Below are 27,318 nucleotides of genomic sequence, written 5' to 3'. Positions count from 1 at the left end.
GAAAATGGTGCAAATGATGGGTACTCTGATGTTGTGGATAATTTCACATTTTCTTTTGCCAGTGCAGGTAATGAAGGAAAGACTTGGCATGTACAAAAATGACTTGCTCTTCTCAATTTAAGCAGCCATTTTCCTCTGACCTCTAGGGGCAGGAAGGTCAAATACTGGTTAAATGTCATACTGGTGTGTTCCAGTTAGCAAGTTGTATAAATTCTATTCATAATATTCTGAAAAATTAAAGAGGACATATTATCCCCCTTCTCCACTTTTTAAAACAGTCCCCCTGTGGTCTAAATGAAACATCTGTGCTGTGCTTTGGTCAAAATATAACATGAATCAAGCACCAGAGGAGGTTTGTGACCCTGTATAAACCAGCTCTCTCAGAACGCTCTGTTTTGGTGTGTGTGTCTCTTTAAATGCAACGAGCCCCTCCTGAGTTTTCCAGGTAGACATCTCTCCTCTGTTGCGAGAATAAAAATGTCAGACCTGGGCAAAAGTTTTGTTCTAGGCTGGGGGTGAAGATATCAGGGGAGGGAAGGGGATTTTTTTTTTTTGATACTGTTACATGATACTATGGGAATGTCTCAAGAAAACATTTGTCATGATATAAAATAAAGCTTGACATGAAGAACCTGCAGTCGTTTAAATCTGAGTAGTGTCTTGCTTAAAACCATACAGCCCATTTCTACCAGCACAATGCTTTATTATTAAAATATGTATTGAATATATGGGGCCCAAGCACTAAACGTTACAAGGACCCAATTGTAAATTAAAGGAATTATTTTTCAGCCCTAAAGGATCGCAGACTTAACATGCCCTGCAACTCATTATCTTGGTGTGTGCATCAGAAGTTGTCAGAAAATGTGATATTTAATGGGTCTCAAATGGCTCAATATCGCCCCCTTGAATTGTTAAAAAAAGGAGTCTGCATAGAGGCGACTGTGTGAAATTTGTTGGGCAAATGTGGTTCGATGATCTACAAAAGAGACTCTTGAAGCCATATCGTAACTCTAACAGGGAAACAGCATTTTTTAAATTAGTGAAAATTAGTGTTTTTTTGTTGTTGCCATTTCCAGGTCATTTTGATCATTATGTCCAAGTGGCCATTCCTCTTGGATGATTTTCTCCGGATGCATTTATCAGATGGATAAATCTGATAAATACTCAATCTTGGTGTACAGAAGAAACCTGACACATGAAAAGTGGCTATGACAAGCACTCAAATTTGAATGATTTGCTATCAAACAGGAAGCTGTTTAAAAATGTGCTGTACATGCTCCATTAGACCCAAATTTGTCAAGTAGCCTAAGAGAGCCCACTAACAGGAAACGTCATGCTTTTACTCTTAAGGCACCTGACACACCAAGGAGATCGTCGGCCGTCAGTCCTAGTTGGACCGTCGGTAAGCGGTGTTTTTTGGAGCAGTTTTTGCGGTGTGTCTGGATCCGTAGCTACCAGCAGTACAGTTCCTAGCCAGTTGATCATATCCACATCAAATCTGCTCAGAAAACCCTTGAGACCATGGTCTTGCTCTGTAATGAAATCTATCCATGGTGGTGCGGCAAACTTGTGGTTTCAGTACCTACTTACAAAAGGAAGTTACTGACAAGATTGACCATATTCTTTTCAACTTTATTAAGCTGCACACTGAGAAGTGTGGCCTACTTTTTCTTGAAACGCAAATGTCTGCATCAAACTCTGCTGCCATGGCGACACACTGCTTGGTATAATCAAGAAAGGGTTTTTGAGGTGCTTTAAATCATTGCACAGCCATGAAAGTTAGACATGATCCCAGTGGGACAGTGAGACATTTTACATGTTGTCATGCTAACATCGGCTCAGTGACCCCCTCCCTATTAGGCAGCCACCTCATTAATTAACCTGAAATAATGAAATTTGGTAGGCATATGTATCACACCTAGACCTAGAAAACAGCCTCTCGGACATAAACCCAACAGGAAGTCCAACATTTTAAATTAAAGGTCCAGAAGTGTGTATTTTGGACCATCTCCAGGGGTCAACTTTAACTAACTCCTCCTAGGTGTTTATCTGTTCCTTTTGAAACTTGGTCAGTGAATAGAAAATAACTTAAGGGTGAAAAGTTATCAATAACAATTTTACAAAACTCAAAGGGTGTGGCTATGATGGCTTGTCTAACAGACTGCTATAACTCAAAGCTACTGGGTCCAAACTGGGTCATACTCTATTATTCGATGAATCTCTCCCTATATATGCCAATATTGCAATTTTGCCATAACCCCACCAACTGGTAATACACAGCAAGCTCATTTGATTCATCACAACCTATTGTTTTAGTTTGAAATAAACATGCTTTTTTTTTTTGTTGCTTTGAACTGTTTTCTGACCCAGGACCAGCGGGTGTGGGATTTTTAGTTTTTAGTTTCTATAGGAAATCACAATTTGTTACCTTTTGACTGCTCTGTGACTTATAAAACACCGCAACTGTTTCGTGCAACCCTAGTTTATTATTGGTTTTGGATTATTTCCACTGTTTTTGAAATTGTTTGCAAAACCATTATAAATGTAAAAATACAAAATTGCCATTGTCTGATGTCAGATGATATGTTTGTCTTTTTGAAATGAAAAGAAGCATTTTTGTTAAAAAAAAAAGCAGGAAAACCGTACAAAGACATGGCTCCAACTGCACCAGTCATGCTTGATGTCCCTCCAACTTTGGACTCCATGAACGGTTGCCTTGCATGCTTTTCAAACACAAATTATCTTTTTCCACCAGATCTTTTTAGGATAAACTTCTCTAAGCTTTTCAAACAATTGGACGAGGACTCATTGGACAGAGATTTCACATTGTCAGTACTTGCCACGGTGTTTCCCATCAGTGTGGATAATGGAGCACAGTGAGGGGGAGCGGTGTCCCGTTTCAGGTCTTTCATGCCAGCACAGGACTGGCCGGAGACAATAGGCCTGATTCAGGTAAAAAGAATGTTAGGGAAATAGGGAGAGATTGGTACCAACAGGCACTTTCAGAGCTTGAGGAGAGCAGGAGGTCTGAAAAAGGAGAGAGGGCAGACAAGAAGGCACTCCCAGAGGTAACAAAGAGGCAACAGGGGGCAGCTGGCTCCGATGTGTGTCCTATTTTTTAGTTTCCCTCATGCACATCTTCTCCTCAAACAGCTGCTGGAGAATTTTCCCACCAAAAGACTTCAGCTGTGTTTTTCGTGCAGACAAAAAAAAAATCATACAGCAAAAACTTCCTGGCTCAGGTGTTTCACCTGTAATTGGCTCAAAGCAGAAGTCCCGCCCTCAGCCCCACTTCCTATGATTTTATTTAGGGTGAGCTACTTTTAGACTTGAACACAAAGGTGAGGTGTAGCGTAAAGTCACATGACCGAGAGGGCCGCTGTGCTCACTGCCTGTAGTCTGATAAGATGTAAACATTATACTCATGAGACTAATGTATGGAGGGTTCCCAGTGTCTGAGAGAGAGGTTTAAAGATGACGTGATATGACTGATGTAAATGACCTAAAAACTATTTATTCTTAAGATAACTACCTTCAAGCCTTTATTTTATTTGTGCCATTTTTACAATAAGTGTATTTTCTTTTGGTAGTCACTTGGCAGAAGTGGAGATCATAACTGAAACTTGACATGTAAACAAGGGGAAAGAGGTTAATTGACCGGAGCAGAGAACGAGTGAAAGGGGCGCGACATTGCTTTTCAACATATAAAGTTCTTTTTGTGATAATTTAGCGCCTAGCTGGAACGGGAACATGGTACTGTGTGTGTTTTGTTGTTTATGGTGATTTTGTGCATTTTAGCTGCCTCGTTAAGGTTAACGGTCATACTTTTCATCTTAGTCACGCTACCCTGTTAGGGCTTTAGCTGTGGTTGTTTTTATGCTAAACGTTATATAGCATAACGGTTTATGTAAGTAAACTTTTGATTAATGTCCTTGTGTGTTGTTAACATGTCATAGAGATAATTATTGGTTTCTGATGGCTCACTTTGTATTATCTGTTTTGTAAGAGATCATTTTATGCTATTTGTCTGTCCTGTAGCTCTTACGGTGTTTCAAGGAGAAAAGGTGTACGTTTATGTTCAAAATACGGAATAAGGCTGAACATAATTAAAGGCTTCTGAGAAACATCAGTACGCTTCACCATTGTCTGGCTGGGGTTCGCTACAGTAAGAGCTTTACCCGCATAGATCCTGACGCGCGCCATGCTGTCCCTGTGGATTCTTCGAGCAGCACGGCAGTGGTCACAATGGATTCGGTGCAACGGTCAAGTACAGCCATATTCACTGAAATTGTTTTAGAACTGTGAGTATTACCCTATTACTACACGGTCCATGGCATCGCAAATAAGCAACGGATGAACAGTTTCTTGAACTAACGAACATTTAATAGCCTACTTACCTGCTCATCTAGAGCCAAGGAAATAAACTGTTGTCTCATCTAAATTCTCATTTGATAAATGGACCATTTATAATAAGTACCTTTTTCAATTTTTGGACTTTGCCTTTCAAGTACTTTGAGAATTGTGTTTTAATGTGGTGTTTAAATTGACACTAAGTTATTTAAGTGTCTGTATAATTATAAATCTGTGCTTGTTATTTTGCACTAATATTCTATGTTCCTGCTGTTCATTGCAAAGGCTAACGGGTTTTATTTCAACTGAAGAACTTAAAAAAAAAAATATATATTTTTTTTTGATAATGTCACAGTCAGCAGGCATGACAGAGTTAGAGGAGCAGATGGCTGGAGTACAGGAAGTTGAAGGTCCACGGAGTGAGCTCCACACAGCGACAGATGCATTTGACAGACAACATCTAAAGGAAGCTATTGAGGCAAAACAACAAAGTTTGACTGACTTCCAGGGTCACCTTCAGAAAGAAGATGACCAAATTGAAGACCTCCGACGCTCAGAACGCACATGAAATCATACTGAGAAGATTTGTGAGTTTCAAGAGGACGAGGGCAAGAAAAAGGAGAAAAAGGCTGCTGTCCATGTATGAGCAATGGAAGCTTCAGGTACGAAAAGCAAGAGATCAATTGAAGACATACATGCCAGAAGATCAGCTCTGGCTCCTCATTGATGAACTCAAGAAAGGTAAGGGAGACATAATGAACATGTATAGTCAAATTCGAGATCTCATCACACCTTCGACCGACATAAGAAAACGAGTTGATACGTGTGAATCAGTGACCACAGAAATAATCAGCATTGCCTCCAACGGAGCTATAGATGCTGTAGGTGAGTTCAATGAGGAAAATGAAAGACGCCGTCTTCATGAACTGCGCCGCTGTGACTATGCATCATCCGTCTATGGATCCGCAACTTCCTTGATGAGTCGCAGCACGTCAGAACACCACTCCATGATTTCGTCGATTGCAGCCAAGCGTGTAGATGCAGCAGCCGAACTAGCAGTGAAGGAAGCAAATTGCATGATGATGCTGGAGGAAGAAAGACAAAGGGAATCGATACGGGAGTTGAAGGAACAACAACGGAAAGCCATAGAAGCACAAAGGCGCGAGTTAGAGCGATTGCAGGCAGACAAAGAAGTGCGGGCAACTCAAGCTAAGCTAAAGGTTTACGAGAAGGAGACGGAACGCGAAGCTCCCGACTATATCAACAATGAAAGGAACAAGGAAACAACAAATGTGCCTGTCACTGCAGTCCCTCTATCACATGTTGAAACACCCTCTCATACAGACATTTCCTCTCTCGCTCAGGTCCTTCAAGACAGCTTAACCTTGAATAGGCTGCCTGTTCCTGAGCCCTTTGTCGTCAATGGTGATTCTATACGATTCATTGAATGGAAGTCATCATTTACCTCGCTCATCGACCAACGGGCAATCACTCTAGCTGAAAAACTCTTCTATCTGAAGAAATATGTTGGTGGCCCAGCACGCCAGGCTTTAGACGGTACCTTCTACCGAAGTGACAATGAAGCTTACCAAGATGCCTGGAACAAGCTCAATCGTCGCTTTGGCCAGCCATTCACCATTCAGAGAGCATTCAGAGAGAAGCTCACCAATTGGCCAAGGATTCAACCTAAGGATGCTGAAGGACTCAGAAACTTCTCTGATTTTCTTAATGCCTGTCAAGATGTTGCGCCTCATGTCAAGGGTCTCAACATATTAAACGACTGTGAAGAGAATCAGAAGCTCGTCCACAAACTACCAGACTGGGCAGCTTCACGCTGGAATCGAGAAGTCACACAAAGCCTGAACGAGAACCAAGAATTCCCAAGTTTCAAGGACTTTGCTAGATTCACGTCTACTGAAGCTGAGGTTGCGTGCAACCCAATTACGTCCTTTCATGCCCCTCGTCCTTCAGACTCTAGCACTGAGAATAGAAATCTCAGAGACCCAAAGCGAAACAAGGCCAGTGTTCTCACCACTCAAACAGCTGCAGACAATGAGCACTTAAGGTCAGATCAGAGAAAGGTTAAACCTCCATGTAACCTTTGTTAAGATAATAGACACCAGCTTCACGTATGCTCCAAGTTCACAGAGATGTCGTTGATCGAGAGACGGAACTATGTAAAGGAGAAGAAACTCTGCTGTGGGTGCCTAAAACCTGGCCGTCATCGTCACGCCTGTGACACCTGCAAGAGGAAGCATCCTACAGCCCTCCATGACCACAACTATAAAAGGGAAGGTTCCTTATTAGAACCGAGGACACATCAAGGTGCCACTGCTACATCACTCAGTGTAGCAGGCGAAGGATCATCCAACACATCGACGGTGATGCCAGTGTGGGTATCATCTAAAAATAATCCAACTTCTGAGAAACTTGTCTACGCTCTACTTGATACTCAAAGCGATACTACAGTCATCGAACAAGAAGTGAGCGACCATCTTAATTATGTTCAGCCTTATTCCGTATTTTTAACATAAACGTACACCTTTTCTCCTTGAAACACCGTAAGAGCTACAGGACAGACAAATAGCATAAATTTGCTCTTACAAAACAGATAATACAAAGTGAGCCATCAGAAACCAATTATTATCTCTATGACATGTTAACAACACACAAGGACATTAATCAAAAGTTTACTTACATAAACCGTTATGCTATATAACGTTTAGCATAAAAACAACCACAGCTAAAGCGCTAACAGGGTAGCGTGACTAAGATGAAAAGTAAATTGCACAAAATCACCATAAACAACAAAACACACACAATACCATGTTCCCGTTCCAGCTAGGCGCTAAATTATCACAAAAAGAACTTTATATGTTGAAAAGCAATGTCGCGCCCCTTTCACTCGTTCTCTGTTCCGGTCAATTAACCTCTTTCCCCTTGTTTACATGTCAAGTCGAACACTTTCAGTTATGATCTCCACTTTCGCCAAAGTGACTACCAAAATAAAATAACAAGCTATGGGAAGGGGGGTTATGAACTATTGGAAGAGGGAGCAGATTTAGTCCGTCTCCAGCAGCAGGACTAGCTTCTGGACAAGGCGCTCAACTTCAGACATCTTGTGGAGACGCTCCCCTTTCTTGCCAAGCTCCTTGTCACCGAGGCAGACCTTCACTCTCCTTACTAGTCCGTCCTTGTCAGCAGTGGTCTCTGAAACTCTGCCCAATCTCCACTCATTTCTGTGTGCATGATCCCCTTTTAACATCACAGATTTCTTCTTGGGGCATGCCAACGTTGTCTGAGAGCGATGTTGGCAAGGTGTTCCTTTCGCCATTGACTCCAAAACTGTTCTGCAAGGTATTGAACATGTCGCCACCTTTTTCTGCCATATACGTCTTCTCTCACAAATTCACCTGGGGGAGGTAAGGCCTTGGCAGATTTCATAGTCAGAAGGTGATTAGGTGTGAGTGGCTCAAGGCTATGAGGATCACTGAGGCTGTCAACAGTCAATGGATGACTGTTGACGATTGTCATAGCTTCATAGAGGAAAGCCCGTAGCGATGTATCATTTAACCTTCCAGAGGAGAGGGTAAGCGTGGACCTCAAGATGCCTCTCACTGTCCTAATCTGTCTCTCCCACACCCCTCCGACGTGACTTGAGTAGGGTGCGTTCAGCATTGACTTCTTTCAGAGCTTCCTTGAGTTCGTTTTTTTCTCCGACGAAGTTGCTCCCCTGATCTGAGTTGATCTGAGCAATGAAACATCTCAGGCCATTTGTAAGAGCATCCATTGTCATTTCTTCAAGCATCTCTATATGGAAGGCACGGGAACTAAAGCAAGTGAGGAGAAGACCGTACCTCTTGTTCTCCTTTCTTCCTTGCTTCGTAAGAAACGGGCCGTAGCAGTCCATGCCGCAGAAGGTAAGGGGGTGGGGGGATGGTTCCACTCATTCAGTGGGTCAGGATCTTTTGCTCCTCTGTTTGTTTCCGGTGCCGTCTACAGGTGATGCATTGACGAATGTAGGATGCTACTGCCCGGTTTATTCCTGGTATCCAGTAGCCGTTGGACCTGATCGCATTTATGGTGAAACCTTTACCTTGATGTTTCATCCTTTCGCACGTGCAATCATCATCTTTGTGATGTGATGATCTTTGGGGATGATTGCAGGGTGCTTGATGGAGTTAGGAAGAGAAGAGTTGCACAGTCTTCCTCCCACCCTGAGGACACCATCTTTGCCAAGGTAAGCATCAAGAGAGTATAGTGAATTGTGAGATGGTAGCGGGATCCCTTTGCTCAACAGCTTCAGCTCATCTTGATACATGTCTTTCTGCAGGTCTTTGATTATGCAGTGTAAAGCTGTTGGATCTGTACTTGCTTATGCATCTTAGAATGTGTGCAAGAGCTCGAGTAGCCAGTGACCAGGATGAGAGTTTAGACAAGCGATCAACGAGGCTTACTCGTTCTGTAGTTCTTGAGCTAAGTGCTAGGGCACTTCTGACCTCTGGATCACCGGTCGTTAACTCCGGAATTTCATCTGCTGGCAGCTTCATTTCCTTGTTGCATAAGAACTTGGGTCCAGTGAATCAGGTAGATGACAGAAGCTCGCTGGGAGTCAAGCCTCTAGAAGCATGCCTAGAGGAGGCTGCACCGAAGAGATGCACTTTCATGTGAAACTCGCAGGGCTGTGAGTTCAAGTCTCCTTGGTTCCACCAAAGAAAGCGTAGGTAGTTGCGATCAACTTCATCCATGTGGAATTGATGGAACATTTTCTCAATGTTGCATATCAATGCAACAGGATGCAGTCGAAAGCGGATGAGAACTCCGTTCAAGTTGTTCAACATGTCAGGCCCAGACAGGAGGTGGTCATTCAGGCTCGATCCTTTATATCTGGCTGAGCAGTCGAAAACTACACAAAGTTTATCAGGCTTCTTATCGTGATAGACGCCATGATGGGGGGGATATACCATCTCTCACCTTCCCTACCACCGTCTTCGATCTGCTCTGCATCTCCCCTTTCAATGACATCTTCCATGAACTTGACGTAATGCTCCTTATATCTCTCATCCCGTTGTAATTTCCTTTTGAGATGATTGAGGCGTATCATGGCTGAGTCTTTGTTGTCAGGCAAGCTGGGTCTCTTTTTGAAAGGCAGAGGCATTTCGTAATGGCCCTGTGTATTTTTCCGTATGCCATCATCTAGCCTGTTGAGGAATGTGATATCGCCTTGTGACATTGTTTTGCTTTCTTCACTGCCATCTTTAAAGTCTGATTCTAGAATACCGATAACATCTGTGGGAGTAGCCAGAGGTAGCTCTTTAATGGCGATTCTGTGACACAGATGACTTTGTGATGAGCGGCCCACAATACTCCATCCCAAATCTGTCCGTACAGCGTAGGGTTCTTCATTTCCTTCCAGAATTACTTGTTTCGGTGCCATTGCTCTGGAGCAGTTATAGCCTATGAGGAGACCTACTTCACAGTCCTTCAGTGGTTGGATTTCATCTACTATTTCAGCAAGATGACTCCATTGTTTAGCCGTCTCACAAGTAGGGATGTGAGCGCGGTTCACAGGTATAGAGTCTTTCGTGTAAGCAACCGAAAGATCGATTTGAATGTTTGAACTGTATCCCCTTACACGATGGCCGGAAACCCTCTCACTTGTGAGAACTGTGTCCTTTCCACTCATTGTAGTCAACTTCAGCTTCACTGGAGCATTAAAGGCTTCTGAGAAACATCAGTACGCTTCACCATTGTCTGGCTGGGGTTCGCTACAACTGACATGCTGGTGTTTTTCTCAAATTGAATGTGTCTCCTTTTGTTTGCTTCTAAGAAAAGAGAGAAGTTAATTCATACTTTTTCCAAAAACAACACTGAGATACTTTGACACTGTTGCGGTTACAAAATATTTAATTCATGAAATGCTCTAGAAATTGTAGAAAATCAGGACACCTATTACTGAAAAAAAACACTTTAGCTGTTACCAGTAAAATAAATGCAACTGATGTAATCTGATGTATTTTAAAAATAGACTAAATTAATTCAGCGGATGACAGAAACAAAGTCAGAGCTGCGATAATAAGCTCTTGCATACGTAGGCAGCGGAGCAACTTAGAGCACTACCCAGAAGTAAGAAAAGAGGTTGTTTCATTTATTTATCAAATATGAAATATTTATAGGATTCAATCTGCTGGCAGAGGAGGACCAGAGAGAACAAACTGTGGGTGGAAGAACCACAAAGTTGCTATGTTAATTAAATCATCTGGTGGAGGACTGCCTGCTGCTCCGCATACATTTTTTCATCCTGCACATTCTCAGGCTTTTAGGCAGTCATGATGGACTGACAACACACTGCAGGCCATTAACATATTGCCCTTCTGTCAGCCCGACTTTGCCTGTCAGAAAATAGGAGTGGGCAGCTCACCTGCAGGGTGACACACACGCACACACACACGCACACACTCACACACACACACACACACACACACACACACACACACACATATATACAAACAAGCCTATGTTGTCCACAAAAACTGCAGATGTTCCAGTTCAACCAGTTTGACTGGAACATGTTTTTCCTTCAGACACATACTGAAACCTCACATGTCTGTCGTGTCAGAAATAAACTGGCTTAAATTAAAGCTAGTCAATGCTTCTTAAATAAAAAAACAACAACAAAAATGAGTCGCAAAACCTGCTGCAACACAGAAACTGTGAAGTTTAGGGTGGAAGATTAGTTCCCTCTGAAAGGGAGAAGTTAATTACGTAGCTTTGAAGCACCTAAAGGGCTCTTCGATTTGTGGTTAATCCCCATCAAACAAGGATTATACATTTACTGGCACCTTGTTCAAATCAAATTACTGAAACACATCCTCAGAGAGTGTGGGGCACATCTGCATGTACACGACAGTCAAATGATCAAACAGAGTGTAGAAAGAGACCCGAAAAAAAGGCAATGCTGAGACAGATCGCATTCAATAAGTTTGCAGTGCTCTCCCAGTTAGACAGGATTTTAAATTAAACATGAAAGCTGGAGAAGAAGGCACTCCTCCTTATACAGAAACTTGAGACAAGCCATGATATTCTGAGAGACAGCACACCCAGCTCAGAGCCGTCCCCAAGGAGACCCTTCTCCATCAGATAGACTACATCAGAACACACAAACATGGTCCCTCATCCCACAACATCCCAGGAGGGCAGTCTGACCGTCAGGGCTCTATACAGCTGATAAGCACTTATGCACAGACTTCCTTCCTCCTCTGTATCTTTAAATGGATGACGGAAGATCCATCACTCACAAATGGGAGCATACAGTCATCAGGAAGTTAAGTTTCAATCCAGAAAAAAATATTATCCAGAAATGATCAAATCAAGTCCTGTTCAGGCTTAACTTAACATAGTCATTAAACAGTAACAGGATTGAGAGGAAGGGACTGTATCAACTTTGATAAGAACTTGTAAATAAATCATGGCTAATCTCTCTCTCTCTCTCTCTCTCTCTCTCTCTGTAAAAGCTATACGCACATTTTAGAATTCCCTGAGTCTTGCTGACGTGAAGAAAGAGATGAAAGATTCATGATTGTTTAAAAAATTCAAACAGATGTCCTGAACTTTCGCTACACAGCAATGCAGATAAATTATTTAGTCTTTGGATGCAAGAAAGGTATTTTGGGAGATTGGACCCGGGCAAGTAAAATCCAAACAATATAAGAATCCAGCAGACAAAAGCAGTGATTATTAGGCATTTGTGTCATTATCATCAACTAGCTGTAACTGTGATTTGATTGCAGCAAAGGATAATACTTACAAAAAAAAATATTTAATAAACTGAGTCCTTTAGAGTGCCGTGCTTTGTGTGTAAAATGTTCTGTTCCTCGTAAGACTTACACTGACTGTACTGGGTAGGTCAAGCTGCAGCGTCAGTCCGTGAATGCACCAGCAGAGGGAGACCATGACACATGACAGAGCTGTTTCCCTGCCTCTAGTTTTATTTTTTCTTCACTTTGACATTTTAATCAATAAAAGTGAGACTATTCATATATATATTTTTTTTAAATAAGGACATATATATTCATAGGTATGACTGTATTATACAATTCAATGTATGTTAATAGCCCCTTAAACGCCAATAGTTAATTTGTTGAAAATAACTTGCTTAACAAGTTGTCCCGCTGTCTTGAAACATTTTAAAATAATCTAAGGGGATGGCGGTGTCATCAAAGGTAGTGATGACGTAGCCTAACTTTAAGAGTCGGTCAGCTCTGAAGGGTTAATTTGAGTCGGACATGATGACACTGAAACAGCTTGATGAATTAGCCTAGCTGTGTTTTAGTCCTTTTCGCCGATTTTTTTTTTTTTTTTTTTGTCAGTCTTGTTTCCACAGGTGAGTGTAATGCCTCCGTAGCCTTAAGTGTAAGCACGAGCTCGTCGGCAACACAGAAATGTAACGCTCACGCGCCTGTACTGCGTCGTACTGTGCCGTCCTCAGCGCACTGCGTCATGGCGACAGCGGGGAGAAAGTTACGCATTTCCTAGCCGGAGTTTATGGAATATCACTCCGGCAGCCAGAAGACACATGTGTAAGTAGCCTACTCCACGTTTATACAGAATGTTGCTGAGATAAATACGGGAATACTTCCTGGCTGTATCTTACCTGTTCAGCAAGGTGAGCTTTCATGACACCTGTTAGCCAGCACTGTGTAGAGTAGGCTACTTATCTTATCACAGGTATCCCCCTCTTATCAAAGTCTTCGAAGTTTTGATAGTACTGTTATGTGTATGGTTTCTTTTACAGAGCACAGAAGGACTTTGGTCAGAAATGCTGTAACTCTTTAATTGTGTAATTTCTGACACTACTGGTGTCACTGAAGTAGCATGTCCCCTCTCTCTCTCTCTCTCTCTGTTGATTTCAGTGTTTGTCAAGTACCTGAAGCCCTAGTCTCAAACAGAGGCGACACTGTTAACATGGAGGAGCCAGCTCTGGTGGCCTTGCTGGAGTGTCCTCTGTGTTTCCAGCAGCTGGATGTGTCAGCTAAGGTCCTGCCCTGCCAGCACACCTTCTGCATGTCCTGCCTACAGAGTCAGGAGGCAGCCCACTCCAAGCTGCTCTGCCCAGAGTGTCGGGCTCCTGTCCCAGCCAAGACTGTGAACGAGCTTCCCACAAACCTCCTGCTGGTGCGGCTCTTGGAGGGTCTCCAGGGCTCACAGGGGCCCAGCAGGGGTGGACTCACTGCCCACTACACAGTGCCCTTGTCCAGAGGCGGTTTAACTGTGAGGGAGGGAAAGCAGCAGGAGAGTCAACATAGAGAGAAGCAAGGGCAGAATGAGGTCAGTGCACGACCCTGGCATTACCCTGGTTGACACTTTACATGGCCTTGTGAATTATGTCATTTTGATTCTGTTAGAGTTATTTGGAAACATATTACACAATATTTTAATGGCTAAAACCCACTGATGTTTTTACTGTCAGAAAACTGTGCACCAATCTCTATGACAACACAATTATATATTGAATGAGTGGTTACCAAAATACAAATATGAATATTTAAAATCTCTTTTACATTATGTGAACAGTAACTCTGCGTCACATTGTGATATTATATTGTCTTGACAATCGGTTGAGATACTTTTCACATGGCATGGTTGTCTTCTTTTGGTGATTAAATACACAATAACTCTATATCATACTGATGCAGAAATCTGAGAAAGAAATCTTAAAGAAATCCTGCATATTGATTTTTAACATTGCCCACATTGTCCTAATACACCCACACAAGCTGAAGGGAGCATTACCACAGTGTAAACAATAATCTCTCACAGTTGAAGAAATATAACTAGTCTTATTGTCTTTTTGCCCCTGTGGTGATTTCTAACAGTTTATTTATTTGCACTTTGTGCAAGAGGTTTAACTTTCTCATACTCTGTCGTGGCATATAAAATCTTGATCTTGAACGTTTCCCCTCAAAAGATTAACATTTCTCTTCTGGTGCTTTTCTGATTTTCTGATCTGATGATTTGTTCTGCATAGGGTAGAGAGAATATTTTGTGACAATTTATTTCAAGCTATGATCAAGCATTGACAATTTGTTTTGAGCTATGATAACTTAAAAAACATTAAGAAAAATATGTATTTGGTTAATGAAGATGGACCAGAGTAAAACTACTGTCCTCTGATATTTCCTGATAAGATATTCTGAAAATAAATTCAAATTCAATAGTTAAGCGCTCACAGACCATTATATTTTCTTTGTGTTCGATTGTGCTGATTTACAGGTGTATTTAGTGTTACAAATACATTTATTTTTTAGTGATTAACCCTGACTCGTGGAATTCTTAAAATGGGTTGTTAAGTCTTGTATATTTTTTAGGGTTTAAGGAGTTCTAAAAAAACAAAAACAAAGTGAACAGGAAAGAGGCAGCAGACAGTGATGTGAAGCATTATCTTTGAGAATCATTAGTCTGTGTATGAAAAAGCTCTGTTTTACAAATCTGTCTCCCACTTCAAACCCTGCTGAGATCTGTTGATCATTAAGTTTCTTCACAGTCTGTCAGCCATGACATACTCATTTGTTGCTTATGTTTTATTCTCCGAGGTCATGAGAGCACATTTCTGTGTACGAACTACACAGAGCTTCTAAGTGTTCTCGAGTTCAGCCAGAATTCAGACGCTTCACCCAAGTTTGTGACGATAACATTATTCTCATGCTGCTCAATTACACTGAAAGCATTTTAAAAACCTCCTCTTCATAAATGATCTATCTCACACTCATGTCTTCATTAATGCCCTTTCACGTAGAGTGTAAAAAAAAAAAAAAGTCCAAAGTTAAACTAGAGTTAATCTTTAGAGGGGAAAACGATGTGTCATGTTAAAGGAAACTATTTCTTGATAAAAACATCACAGGTCTTAACATGCAGATATTTGTCACTCATCACTCCTCCAGAGAACCAACACTAGATAATGCTGAACTAAACGAGACACACTGACTCCTCCTGTGGCTGGACTGGGGGGATTTTACAGCTTTAATATTCTGTTATCTGTCATGTGACAGTCACACACTTTGTGTCTCAGTAAAGTTAAGGGGACATGCTTTCTTTTAACTGCTGAAGTTGCAGTTTATGCATTATTTATTTAAATGTTTTATCTTTAAAGGCTTTATATGCGATTTATTTTGATCCAGCAGATGTTGCACCTTGAGCACCAGCATGAAACCAAAACAACTTGCGGTGCATTGTTGTGTTAGCATTAGCATGCTAACACAACAATGCACCTGAAATGAGCGTGATCTAGAAACGCAGTTAAGCAGTGAGTACAGTATGGTGTTCTTCTTTACTCTAGTCCCTCAATTAAACAACTTTTATTCGTGAGGGGAGGAGTCAGCCGTCATCCCAGCGATTTTAAACAAACTGAAAATATGACTCGGAAAACATCACAGACAGTGGGACTCAGGTGTTACACCCATTGTAGACAGTCATTACTCACAGAGTTATTTTCAGAGGATATACTTGATTTATACATATATATATATATATATAAAGCCTTTAAAACATAAAATGTTCCATATTACTTTCCCCCAGCTTGCCCTCAGAGATCTGATGCTCAACCAGAGAGCTGAATCAACCAGGGAGCCAATCTACGTGCTCAGTAATGGTAACACCCAGAAACATAAAGTGGATGAGAACTGGCACCATCTCGGAAACTATGCTGACAGTAGCGGTTTGTCTGTCACTGCCGGCCCGCTGCAGGTTGTCAGCCAGATCCCCCAGCTGCAGCCTCTCCAGCAGTCCCAACCTCTCTGCAGGGCGCTGTTCGACTTTAACCCCGGAGAGATGAATCAAGAAGACAGTAAATATTGTCTCAGCTTCCTCAAGGTCTGACTCTCACACAACTGACTTATCACAGCTGGAAAATATTATTTTAATTTGCACAGTCTTGTGTTTGTACACTTGATCTCTTGCTAGCAGGGTTTGTTAGTCTTTAGTAAAGCAACAGGAGAATGATTACAAGCAAACTAATACTTCTGGGAATAATGAGACTGAAAGAGCAAAGGTACACCTTGATTCTCTATAAAGGCCATCTTTATACTAACTACTTCAACTGTCCAACCACCTCTGTCACATTATTAAACATCAAGACTTTGACATTTAAGTCTTTTCTTCTGGTGCTTAGTCATTCAGTGAAAAATCCTGACAGTCATGTACCAAATATTTGTAATTGTTTGGTCTTAAAGTGAGCAACTTGTTAGGAATTACTTCACTTACAGCATACAGGAAACATTTATAAAACGTTCTTTCTTCTCTCGTGGACAATTTAAAAAAAGTCAGTTCACATTTATGCTACAACCACAAAAGATCTTCAGTTTTTGCTTTGAAAAAACTTCAACTGTAAAATTATTGTTTGCCTTATTTTTCTGCTAAATATCACATAAACCGGTTTCTTTCTGGCTGCTGGTCAAACCTATTGTGGAATATTAAAGATCACTGTGGTCTCTGTTTTTCATGGGCTAAATGATGTATTGGTTAGCTAAATAGATAACGAATGGATCCTTCAATTCTGAAAATAAGTGTTAGCTTCCTTTAGATTTGTTTAGACATAAACTTTAGTAGTCTGTTAATGTTTTAGCAAAGGAAGTTTGCGTCGATGCTTATAGATAATGGTAATCGTTTTTTGTGCTGTGCTTTATGAGACTTTTAGAGCTGGAGGTTCAGACCTTTCCGCTGTGGTCTTTATGTCCCCTAAAGGATTTCAGAGGCAGTTATATAAGAGCCTCTGTAGTTGTGTGCTTTCCATTAAAGCACACTTACACTCAGCTCTTTCCCCCTAGTTTTAATGCAGATGGTCAAATGGTTTTTAGAGCGAAGCTGTCCACAGAAAAGACTAGGCCTGCAGACACAAAGCGAGTGGATGTCACAGGAGAAACGCAGTGCTCAGTCTCCAGGACGACCACACTCTGCTACACACACCTGGATCCTGTTTGTTGTTTTATCCGTATCTCTGCTACTCAGCTTTGCTCCACTAAGTTCAGCTCTCTCTGTGCGCCTGTTGCTTATTTCTGGGCTACAGGGGGACATCCTGACTGTCATCAGGCGGGCAGATGAACACTGGATTGAAGCCAAGCTAGGGGACAAAGTTGGAATTTGCCCTTTGCAGTTTACAGAGGTAAGTTCTCTCTAGTTGTCTAGTTGTCTTCCCTCATTGTTTGAATGTGGCTTTGGCCTTTTCAGCGTGATCAAGCTTGACACCTGCCGTTTGACACTTGGGACTGACCGTGTAGCTCTACAAATTAGAGCGTAGACGACGTCCCTGGATGCCATTAATTCCAGATCACTGCCAGGGCACTACCTTGATTTTCATTCAAATCTTTTTTTATCCGTAAAGGTCTCTCCTACACTTTAAAGTGCTGAGGCATAGAGCTCATCTGTGAAGCCTCGCTGTTTCTGCAGATGCTCATTAGTGTGTGACTATGTGGCTTAGTCATGTTTGCTGTGCTTGCTTAGCTAGCTGACTATCATTTGTTTTCCTCTGTGGTTTCTGCCTCAAGGATGAACATCATCCCTGCCGGGGAAATTTGCTTGCTTCTACAGTCAGTTAATGTGGTGCCTCATTCAGTTTTCTTTCCTCACTTTTCATCTGTTCTGCTATAGTTTTTTTTCTAATATTTTGCTTTCTTCCCTCTTATTCATCCCCTCGTCTCCTGTCCACCCATATCTTCTCCTGAAGCCCCGCCTCAGTGATGCTCTTCATCTTTATCCAACTCTGTTCTCTATGCTTTCATCCTCCTCTTCTCTCCCCTCCTCCTCCCTGAGCCTGCCTCTCCTTGTGTCGTGCAGCCAGGCGTAAAGACACAGTAATGCTTTCTCTTCTTGGGTGGCATAACAGCACATCACTGTGGGGAGTGAAAGCATTAAACCTGCCATGTCTGTCTGTCTGCCTGCCTGCCTGTCTGTGCAGCTCCTCTCTTAGCACCAGTCAACCCTCCCTGGCTTAGTGGCTGGAACTTATGCTTCTGGCGTCCTGCTTGCCTGTCTAACAAGTTGTAGGGGTGAGTTGAGTGGTGAAAAGTGGGTGTGTTTAGACAGCCGTTTTGCTGAGGTTGATAGGAGCTGGTTGCAGGTAGCAGCGAGTTCTAGATGATTTTCTGCACTGAGGATTGACTTTTCTCTATATGGGGCTTCATCCTTATTTTTAAGATGGTTTCAATTTATGTTTTTATCTCTTTCAGCCAAACTCTGTTGCTGCCAAGCTGCTGGAGGGAAAATCTCAGAGGGGGAGTGAATCAGCAGAATTTCACCATCGCACTGGGAGTGGGAGCAAAGAAAAGGCCACTAACATTCCTAATAGGACCACCCTTTACGGGGTCCCTCAAGTCCCAGCAAAGACCCCCATCACCAATGCTTTGCCACTCTCCAACCAGCGGAAACAGCCTGCAGCCAGCGGCGACAACTTTTATCAGACCAGCAAAGGAGAGACGACAAAAATCAGCAACTTCAACAGCTTCAACCATCAGGGTCAGTCGCAGCGTCTCTCCGTGCATGCTGCAAACCGTGGCCTCTCTCACCCCTCCAGAGTGAACTCTCAGCGAATTAGAAGGCACTCTGAAACTACGCACCGACACCTGTTACAGGTGAGTCCTGTGCAAACACATCTTGCCTTTTTACGTTTAAAATTGCCCCTGTAAAGTTCTCAGATCTCTCTTTCACATCTTTGAGCTTAACTGTGTTCCGCTTTGTTTCGGTTTTTTATTCATTTGTTGAATGACTGAAAACATATGGTTAGCAAAAAAGGTGTTTTTCTGTGAGATAATTGATGTTTTTATTTGAGTCACTGAGGGATCAAGTTATCCTCATGAGTTGCAGGGAGGGATCTGTGACACTAAGCTTTAGGAATGAATGTGAAAAAGGCATCGCCCTTGTGCTAGCCGTTACATGATGAAGTGTCTTTCATTAGAACAACACAGATGTGGAAAAGTGTTTTAATGTGAAAGGAGGTGACTGGACCAAAACTTTGAAAGGTCTTTAATCAAGAGATCTGGAGAAGAAGCCAGTGTTTCCCCTCTGAGATGAGTAGTGGTTTTACAAGGTGTGTGTCCTTTTGCCATCTTCAGCAGATACAGATATAGTGCATGAGAGAAGTTCTTCTTGAAAGGGTGTTTAACAATGTACAGGTCAAATTCTAGTGCTTTTATAAACTACTAACGACTTCAAACACAATGCTGCAAAAAAATGAAAAGAAAAAACAACTCAACTATGCTGTAATTAAAAGGAGTGTGTTTTATACTCTTGACCCTAAAAAGAGGGTCATCTTTTGAATTAATTAATTAAAACTCTGAGTATAACTTCAGAACTTCTGGTTCCCAGGTTATCAGAATTCATTACTTGCTGTCTAACATGATATCTGCTGTTTTTTTCTTAATCGCTTTTTTATCCGTCAAGTTGAAAATAGAAAAGACAAGAACAACTTTTGAACACTTTCCCATGCTAAAAAGCATGCTTTGGAAATGCTCTGAGAATATAATCTTATTTAGTTCTTATCAACAGAGACTATACTTTTTGATTAATTTTCTTTGGTATGAACATAGCGTGACATGTTGCCAATTATTTGCATTGGGGGCGATGGCAACTAAAATGTGAATACTGCACAAAGTCAGCCAGTGCGTGAGTGCAGTGAAAACATAAAGGCCTTTGCAAGGTTTAATAATATCACTTGCTGCCAACTATCCTGCCTGCTTAGATAATGATGTCCTTTGATTTAGCTCAAATTTTAACTGCTCTGCTTGCAATAATACATGTCAGAGAATACAAATCGAAATCCTTAAGCAGGAGAATGAACAGGAAAGGAAGGGAGTTGGCATAGAAGTAGGACTTTAGAAAAAAAGGAAATGGAAGAGATAAGGCAGGAACAGGTAAAGTTGAGAGGAAATACCAGGGGAAAGATGATGCAGAGTTGGGAGAGAAACGGAGAACAAAATGTGTAAGCTGCAAAAAGGCAAAACACAGAAACATAGGAAGAAGGCGGAAGAGAAATAAGAGATAGATGTAAAGAGTGGGAGGCTTGGAGAGTCCCTCAGTGTGTCCGCTTATCTCTCTCATGCTGATCATGATGAGTCACTGGTGAAGTTGGTTACATAAGAGACCCTCTCTCCCTCTCTCCCTCTCTCTCTCTCTCCTTCTCTCCTCCCCTCTCCTCTGCCTTCAAACTCCTTCCTCTTCACTAAGCAGGTAACACTCACTTTCACATCAGTGGTCAAGTAAAATCAGGAAAGCCACGCACTTTTTCTTTTTAAAGGAGCTGAGGGTTCTGTCCCTAAAGCCGAGGCTGAGCTCTCCTCTGACCGAGCCAGCATGTATGCTATTCTTGGCGCTGCATCCAATCAGCTCTCACCTCTGGCTTTGCTCAGATGCAGCTTCCCACCAACTGTGGATGAAATGATGTGTTTTTCGTGTGAATATTGGCAGGCTTATGTAAGAGCAACATTTAGGGTGGGAATGATTCAAAAGTGAGAACATCTTTAAATGCAAAATAGAAGTGTTCAATCACACATCATCCACTTTAATGACACACCAAAGAGACTGATAATGTTTTCTTGTATTTAGTAAATACATAAACTGTTAAACAATGGCTTAAGAAGACTAAAAACAACTAAAAATATTCAAAGCATGTGTAAACAGAATGGGATTGAGTATCTTTAAAGTGTCCCATATCTAAAACAGGGACCTCAAATTACAGTTATCTTTAGATATAATATTAATATGCCTTGGAAAGGACAGTGGATAGTCAGAAACTTGGGGGGTGGGGGGGGAGAAAGTCGGGGAAGACATGCAGGAAAGGAACCACAGGTCAGATTCGAACCCAAGCCACCCGCTCTTGAGGACTTAGGCCTCTGTACATGGGGTGTGTGCAGTGACCTCTAGGCTACCAGCGCCCGGGCCTCTTGATTTTGTAAGGTACGATATCACATATCAAGTGTGATGCAGGTTGGCATCTAGTCATACAGAAATCTAAGCATCATGCCTTGTGGTGCTAATCTCCAACAGACATCATGTAAGTATCTAGTAGAGATTGATGACATCTTGGCGCACCCAATTTGTAATTATCTAGATTAACTGAACATTTGAGGGCTGTGCGGGGCATTTAAATGAGGCATTCATTGATACTGTTGCTTTACAAATATACATCCTTAAGCCAGATTTTGGGTGGGGGGGGGGGGGGGGGGGGGGGGGGGGTTCCACTCTTGTATAAAGAGTTACAAAAATGTAAATGTAGTTGAAGATTTCTGTCTGATTTACTTCAAAATGATTTCTCAGAATCCTGGTTATCTGTAGATAATCAACATTCTCTGTATGACTTGCACTGCAATTTGAACAGCACCCGCCGCCCACGTTAGTGCAAGAAAAAATCTGCAGACTAACTGGCTGTTGTCTATATTTCTGTCGAATAACTGCAGTTTGATCAACCGTATTGAGGAAAACGTGCATTATCATTATCCAAATTAATTTATTTGCAATCCCCTATCAAGACCATTTTATCACTCAACCAGCACTTTTGTATACTTCTGTAAAGAAGTACAGACTTCCCCAATCAATATGAATGAACCAGTAATAAACTATTTTATTGCTATTCTTTTATATATAACTGTCAGATAAAATAAAACTTTATCACTTATTTTATAATGTATTTCTTTTCGAATGCTTTGAGCCTCTGTTCATACTGTCCTTATTTTTTAATGTGTACAACAGAAAGTTGCTGTTTGACTTAAGTCGATTACAAGACAAGAGGTCAACCAAAGGTTGGCTAATTGGCTTCTTTATTTATGAAACCTGTCTGCATGAGTTTGTCAAGCATTTACACCTAATAAGGCTTTATTAACTACATGAATGATAGGTGCGCTATCCTCTCCATGTAAATATAACCACTGCCAATGTTGCATTACACAACATTATAAACTTGGGTGTTTGTTGCCGCTTTTAGTAATTCTAAACAAGTAGATAAAAAGCCACAGATGACAGTGATGCTTTTCCTTGTACTCTTGATGACATGCTGGTATGTCTTCAGGACATTATAGCACCACTTTATCTCGCTTTACTTCTGCCTCACAGCACCGCCATTGATAGGTGTGACTTTGCTTAGAGCAATGGCTGCATCTTGTTTATGACTCCTTTTGTGCTTCTCTGTTGTACTGTGTTTCTTTGCAGCCTAATGGAGGGGGAGCTGTGGGATCCAGGGACATGTTGTGTATAGGTAACACCAGGCCCACAGGCCAGCTGTAGTAGTTGAGTTGTTGTGCTGTTAAAAGTAGCAAATCTCTGCAGAGCTTTAAACGTAGGTTAAGTTTTTTGTTTTATTGTATTAAAAGAATTGTGGTATATTTTTTGATTGGATAAATGATGAGGATATAAAAAAAGATCTAAGTAAAGTACACGTTTCAGTTTGGACATTACATAAAAGGATTAATCTTCTGACTGTCATTAACGACTGTGAGACACATCTCTGTGTCACTCCATGCGAGTCAGCGGCTGTGTCAGGCCTGACTCACAGCCTGCTGACTTCAAGCCTGTCACACTTTGTTTGCTCTCAGATTTAAAAAGAGAAGAAATTTTTATTCTCACTGCATTTTGCATTGCAGGAAATGTATACGTCATCATTTTTGTAGGAGTTGGAGCTAAAAATATATCCATCAAAAATTATATATAATATTCAGGAAACAAATTAAAGGAAAGTCCTGAATAAAGAGAAACATATCTAATGCATATTTTATCACACAGAACATGAGAGTTTGCTGAATAATTGATGGGTAACAAAAAAAAAAAAAAGTCAATCATATGTTATGGCTTCAGCAGTCCCAACACACCAGCTCGAATAAAACATCCTAGTGAGAGTGTAGAGCAACGTGTTAAAGACGGCACTCTCCATCACCATTATTGAAAAACCAAACAGATACTTTAGTTGGTTTGGGCCAGTTTATATTTGACATTAGATGAACAATAATATAAAAACCCTTCATACGTCCTTTCAAGTCTTTTTTTCAATATACCCATGCCCTTTGTGCAAGATTTGGAATTGTTTTTCAAATAAATTGATTTTATCTGAAGTAAATATGAGGCTTCAGTTTTTTTTTTTTGACCAATCAGCTGAATATCTTGTTGTCTCTGTTTTCCTTCCAAACTCCTCTGGCCAGTCCATCTCTTGTTCAGACTTACATATATCAACAACTATGAGACAGGTTATCAGTGGATTTATTCAAGACAATCATGATGACCACAAGAAGAATCCTAATGACTTTGATGAATGATGAACCTCTGACCTATTCCTCCTCCCCCATGTAACGCAACCGTCTTGTCAAATGTTTATGTTCTTCAGTGTTTCGGGTTCATTGGTTGAATAAATCAGCCTCAGCTGCACTTTTTATTTTATAGTGGTCAACAAATGATATTGATTGTAATCAGGTGGGGTTGTTAAATTATATTTAAAGGGTTTTTGTGAATTTCTTAAATAGAAATCTGTACATGGATCTTTAATATTGTAAAAAAAAATGCAACACTTATATTTACCACCATTTGAGAAACAATAAATGTAAGAGAAATTAACTTCTGATAAAGGTGGAATAAAATGTTATCAATGTTACACATGTCAAAAGTGACATGGCACTGAGCCTTTTTCAAATAACAAAGTGAATGTCAGTCTATCATTTAAAATGCTCTCCAGTATCTGTGGGTGTGGATGATTTCAACATTTATGCAGTGGATAACAAAAGTGCTAGCATGGCTGTAGACTCTTGTTTTTATATTGTGCTCTTTAATCATGAGCAATGAATCACAGACTGATTTCCATAAGATGATCATTTTGAATCTATTATTATTATTTCAGAGTGAGAAGAAGATGACCAGTGAGACCCCACCCACCATCTCCATGGCCCTGGTAAACCCCCAAACGTCCTCTGCCTCTGCAGACAGCAAAAACTCCTCCACACAGCAGCTCTCAATCAGTGTGTGAGTCACTGTTTTAAAAGTATACTAATCATTTGATGCTGTCAGATAAATAAGAAAAGAAACAAGAACCACCTAAGTACCCTTAAAGTAAAATCTGCATTTATATTATAGAAAGTTTGGAAATAACAAAAACCAACCCTCTGTGTGACTCAGGTGTGCCGTCCTGTACTCCTACAAACCACGACAGCCTGAGGAGCTGGAGCTGAGGAAAGGAGAGATGGTGGGAGTGTACGGAAAGTTCAAAGAAGGTTGGCTACGTGGGTTGTCACTCAGAACTGGCAAAGTAGGCATCCTGCCCAGCAACTACATCTCGCCTGTGCTCAGGTGAGAGTTCATGATCTCTGACTGCTGAGAGTGGGAGCGAATGACAGTGTGATTCAGTGTTGGCGGGATGACATGCCATCAAGCACAAATTTAAATTGTTCAAATATAATACTAATGCTAGTGCTAATTTAGTTTAAATGATTTTACTTTGAGAAGTTAAAGTAGGAACATCAGTTTGTGCTAAACTAAAGTGTGTCATTGCCTTACTGCAGAACCTCGGCCAGACTCCTGGAGAACAAAGCAGCTAGTTCTTCCTCACAGTACAACACAGCAGCTGGAAAGAAACCCACAGCTGCCAAGAATCCTGCTGTGGTCCTTGCTCTTGATAGGGTCAACACAGGTGGAACGATATACTCAGCAGGACAGGTCCCATCTGTGCCAAATGGAGCACAGCATGCAATGCCATCCACTGGTGCTGGAAAACCATTCCTCTATGGGGGCTCACAAGGTTGGGAGACGGTGAGGCGAATCTTTAACCCTCATAGAGGTAAGAGTTTAACAACCACATCTAAAATATCACTTCTTGATTTATTTGGATTTGTAGTGCTGTTAAAGGATTCATTTAAATGTCTTTTTCAGGATCAAACCATTTCTCCCAAACATCCAATATGAACATCCCGTCCAACTCGCAACACTTTGCACAAGTTCAGGCGTCCGGCTACTCACCTGCCCTGCAGAGGAAGAAAAACAGCAGGATCCTGTCCAAATCCAGCAGACCACTGGGCTGGATGACTGAGCCAGCAGCGCCCTCTGCTGCTGCAGGTTTTAAGGACAGGGACTTCATTGCTTCGCATGAGGCTGCATTTCAGTATGACAGGCATCCATCCAACAGGCCTCATTCAATACTAGTCAGACCTGACTCACACAAGAACAACACAGATAAGGTAAGGTTACATGATAAAGAGAAATTAGATTTCCTTTATCTAAAGTTACACATGCTGTGAGCATTCCTAAACCATACCTATGATTACTTTTATTTCATATTTTATTTCCCTAGCCTGCAAAGTCAGTGCGGTTCCTAGCAGATGAAGACTCCCCTCCTCTAAGACTTCGGACCTCCTCCTGGTCATCAGGAAGTCAGGTCCCCTCCAACGTCCGTCCTGGGCCCCCTCTGTTAGAGGTTTGGGCCCCATCGCTCACCCTGGGAAGAGATGGGCCAGGCATCATTCTCAAAGAAGGAAAGGTTCCTATTTTTCGGCAAGGCCTTGAAACAACCATCTCAGATATAAATTCTAACCCACAGAAATCAATACCCTTACAGCCGTCCCTATCTGCTGTGTCAGCTCAGTTCAGCCCTAGCAGGTACGTTGGATTTGTGTTTGACCAACAAAAAGTTGATAGATTATTAGACAGATATGGTGGGCCTGAACCTTTTTTTTTAAATAAAGACTCTACTAAAACCTCTATCATCTTTTCCTTTTTTAATTCCAGACACAGAGTGACCTCAACACATTTTGCCCAGACAGACTCTGAGCTCAGTCTGCTTCTAGGGGAGTTGGTACTCGTCCACAGACCTCGACCTGATGGACGGATTCTGGTTACTCAGGAGAGCAGTGGACAGACAGGCTTATTCCACTGCAGTGTTCTTCAGGCCCTGGAGAGGCTCAGCTGACTGTGTAATAATGTTGTAGTACTGTATATTTCTATATTCCATATGGTCATACTGCCAAATGACTTGACTGACCTGCTGAACAACAAGACGGTCCAGTGGTCCGGTATATAGAGGTTCAAAGGTTAATACTACCAAATGACAATCTTATGAAGGAGGTGTTTTTTTTTGTTCTGAGTGCATATGAGACAGTGATTAATTCTACAAAGATATATTGTGTACTTCCAACATATGTGCATGTCTGTAACACATGTACTATTGTGAGATTTGCACAAAAACCCACCTAATGACTGTTCCTCGTTGAATACCCATGTTACACACATTGGATAGTGCCTTTGTCAAAACCCACAAAGAAAACAAACTATATTTAAATATATTCAGAGACATTATACAGTAAAATATCTGTACTGATTACTTGGTAATAAACTCTACTTCCAGAACATTGGTAGTTTGGTGTCTTAGTCTTTCATTTAAAAGTCCAACTGCAAACTAAGATAAGAGTAAATAAAGCAATTATATGTCAACGTTGCCTTATTAAACCGCCTTTGTGTTTTTTGGGTAACTGCACAATCCACATGTAAAACTTTACTCTGAAACCTCTGGCAACAACATGGTTAGCTTACCTACAACTATGGGACTCTTAATCAAACAAGCAAAAAAACCCACTATGTAATAATTAGCTAAAGTTATGTTCTGTATAATTGTGTCTTGAGTGGTGTCCTGTCCAGGACCAACACTGGTCTTTTAAAGCTAATTCCAGTTTCAATATTTGATTTCAGATTGTCTGAAAACTGTTTTTCATTATTTCTGGCAAAAAATATAGTATTATATTTACAAATATTCTGATAAGGACGATTTGAATTTGGTTCTTAAATAGTTTTGACCACAACTTGAACTAAGTATCCTAACTGAAAAGTGAAGACAATCTTCAAAAACAATTTCAGATATTCACATACACATTTTCTCTTTTAATTTATGAATTATGATCTCTTAAATGATACATTATACTCCAACTTTAAAATAATTTAAAGATACACTTTATTGGCCCCAAA

General features: G+C 41.1%; 1 protein-coding gene across 1 annotated transcript; it reads left to right on the top strand.

Moving 5' to 3' along the window:
• Positions 1-12,597: 12,597 nt before the first annotated feature.
• sh3rf2 (SH3 domain containing ring finger 2) lies at positions 12,598-26,714 on the top strand. The gene is made up of 11 exons (XM_061047808.1): positions 12,598-12,929; positions 13,263-13,677; positions 15,925-16,218; positions 17,411-17,506; positions 18,570-18,971; positions 24,212-24,333; positions 24,487-24,657; positions 24,870-25,144; positions 25,237-25,541; positions 25,655-25,959; positions 26,089-26,714. Exons 1-11 carry the CDS (start codon positions 12,895-12,897, stop codon positions 26,267-26,269), a joined length of 2,601 nt encoding a protein of 866 aa, XP_060903791.1. The 5' UTR covers positions 12,598-12,894; the 3' UTR covers positions 26,270-26,714.
• Positions 26,715-27,318: the final 604 nt, after the last annotated feature.

Source organism: Labrus mixtus, chromosome 10, assembly GCF_963584025.1.
Source record: "Labrus mixtus chromosome 10, fLabMix1.1, whole genome shotgun sequence".
Classification (NCBI taxonomy): domain Eukaryota; kingdom Metazoa; phylum Chordata; class Actinopteri; order Labriformes; family Labridae; genus Labrus; species Labrus mixtus.
Note: the sequence above shows the minus strand (reverse complement) of the source record. Positions and strands in the feature narration are given on the sequence as shown.

Excerpts from the sequence above, each read along its gene's own strand:
- sh3rf2 (XM_061047808.1), top strand. The coding sequence starts at position 12,895 with ATGGAATATCACTCCGGCAGCCAGAAGACACATGT. Across the intron at positions 12,930-13,262 it reads GGCAGCCAGAAGACACATGT|TGTTTGTCAAGTACCTGAAG; the intron begins GTAAGTAGCCTA and ends TGTTGATTTCAG. Across the intron at positions 24,334-24,486 it reads CAGCAGCTCTCAATCAGTGT|GTGTGCCGTCCTGTACTCCT; the intron begins GTGAGTCACTGT and ends TGTGTGACTCAG.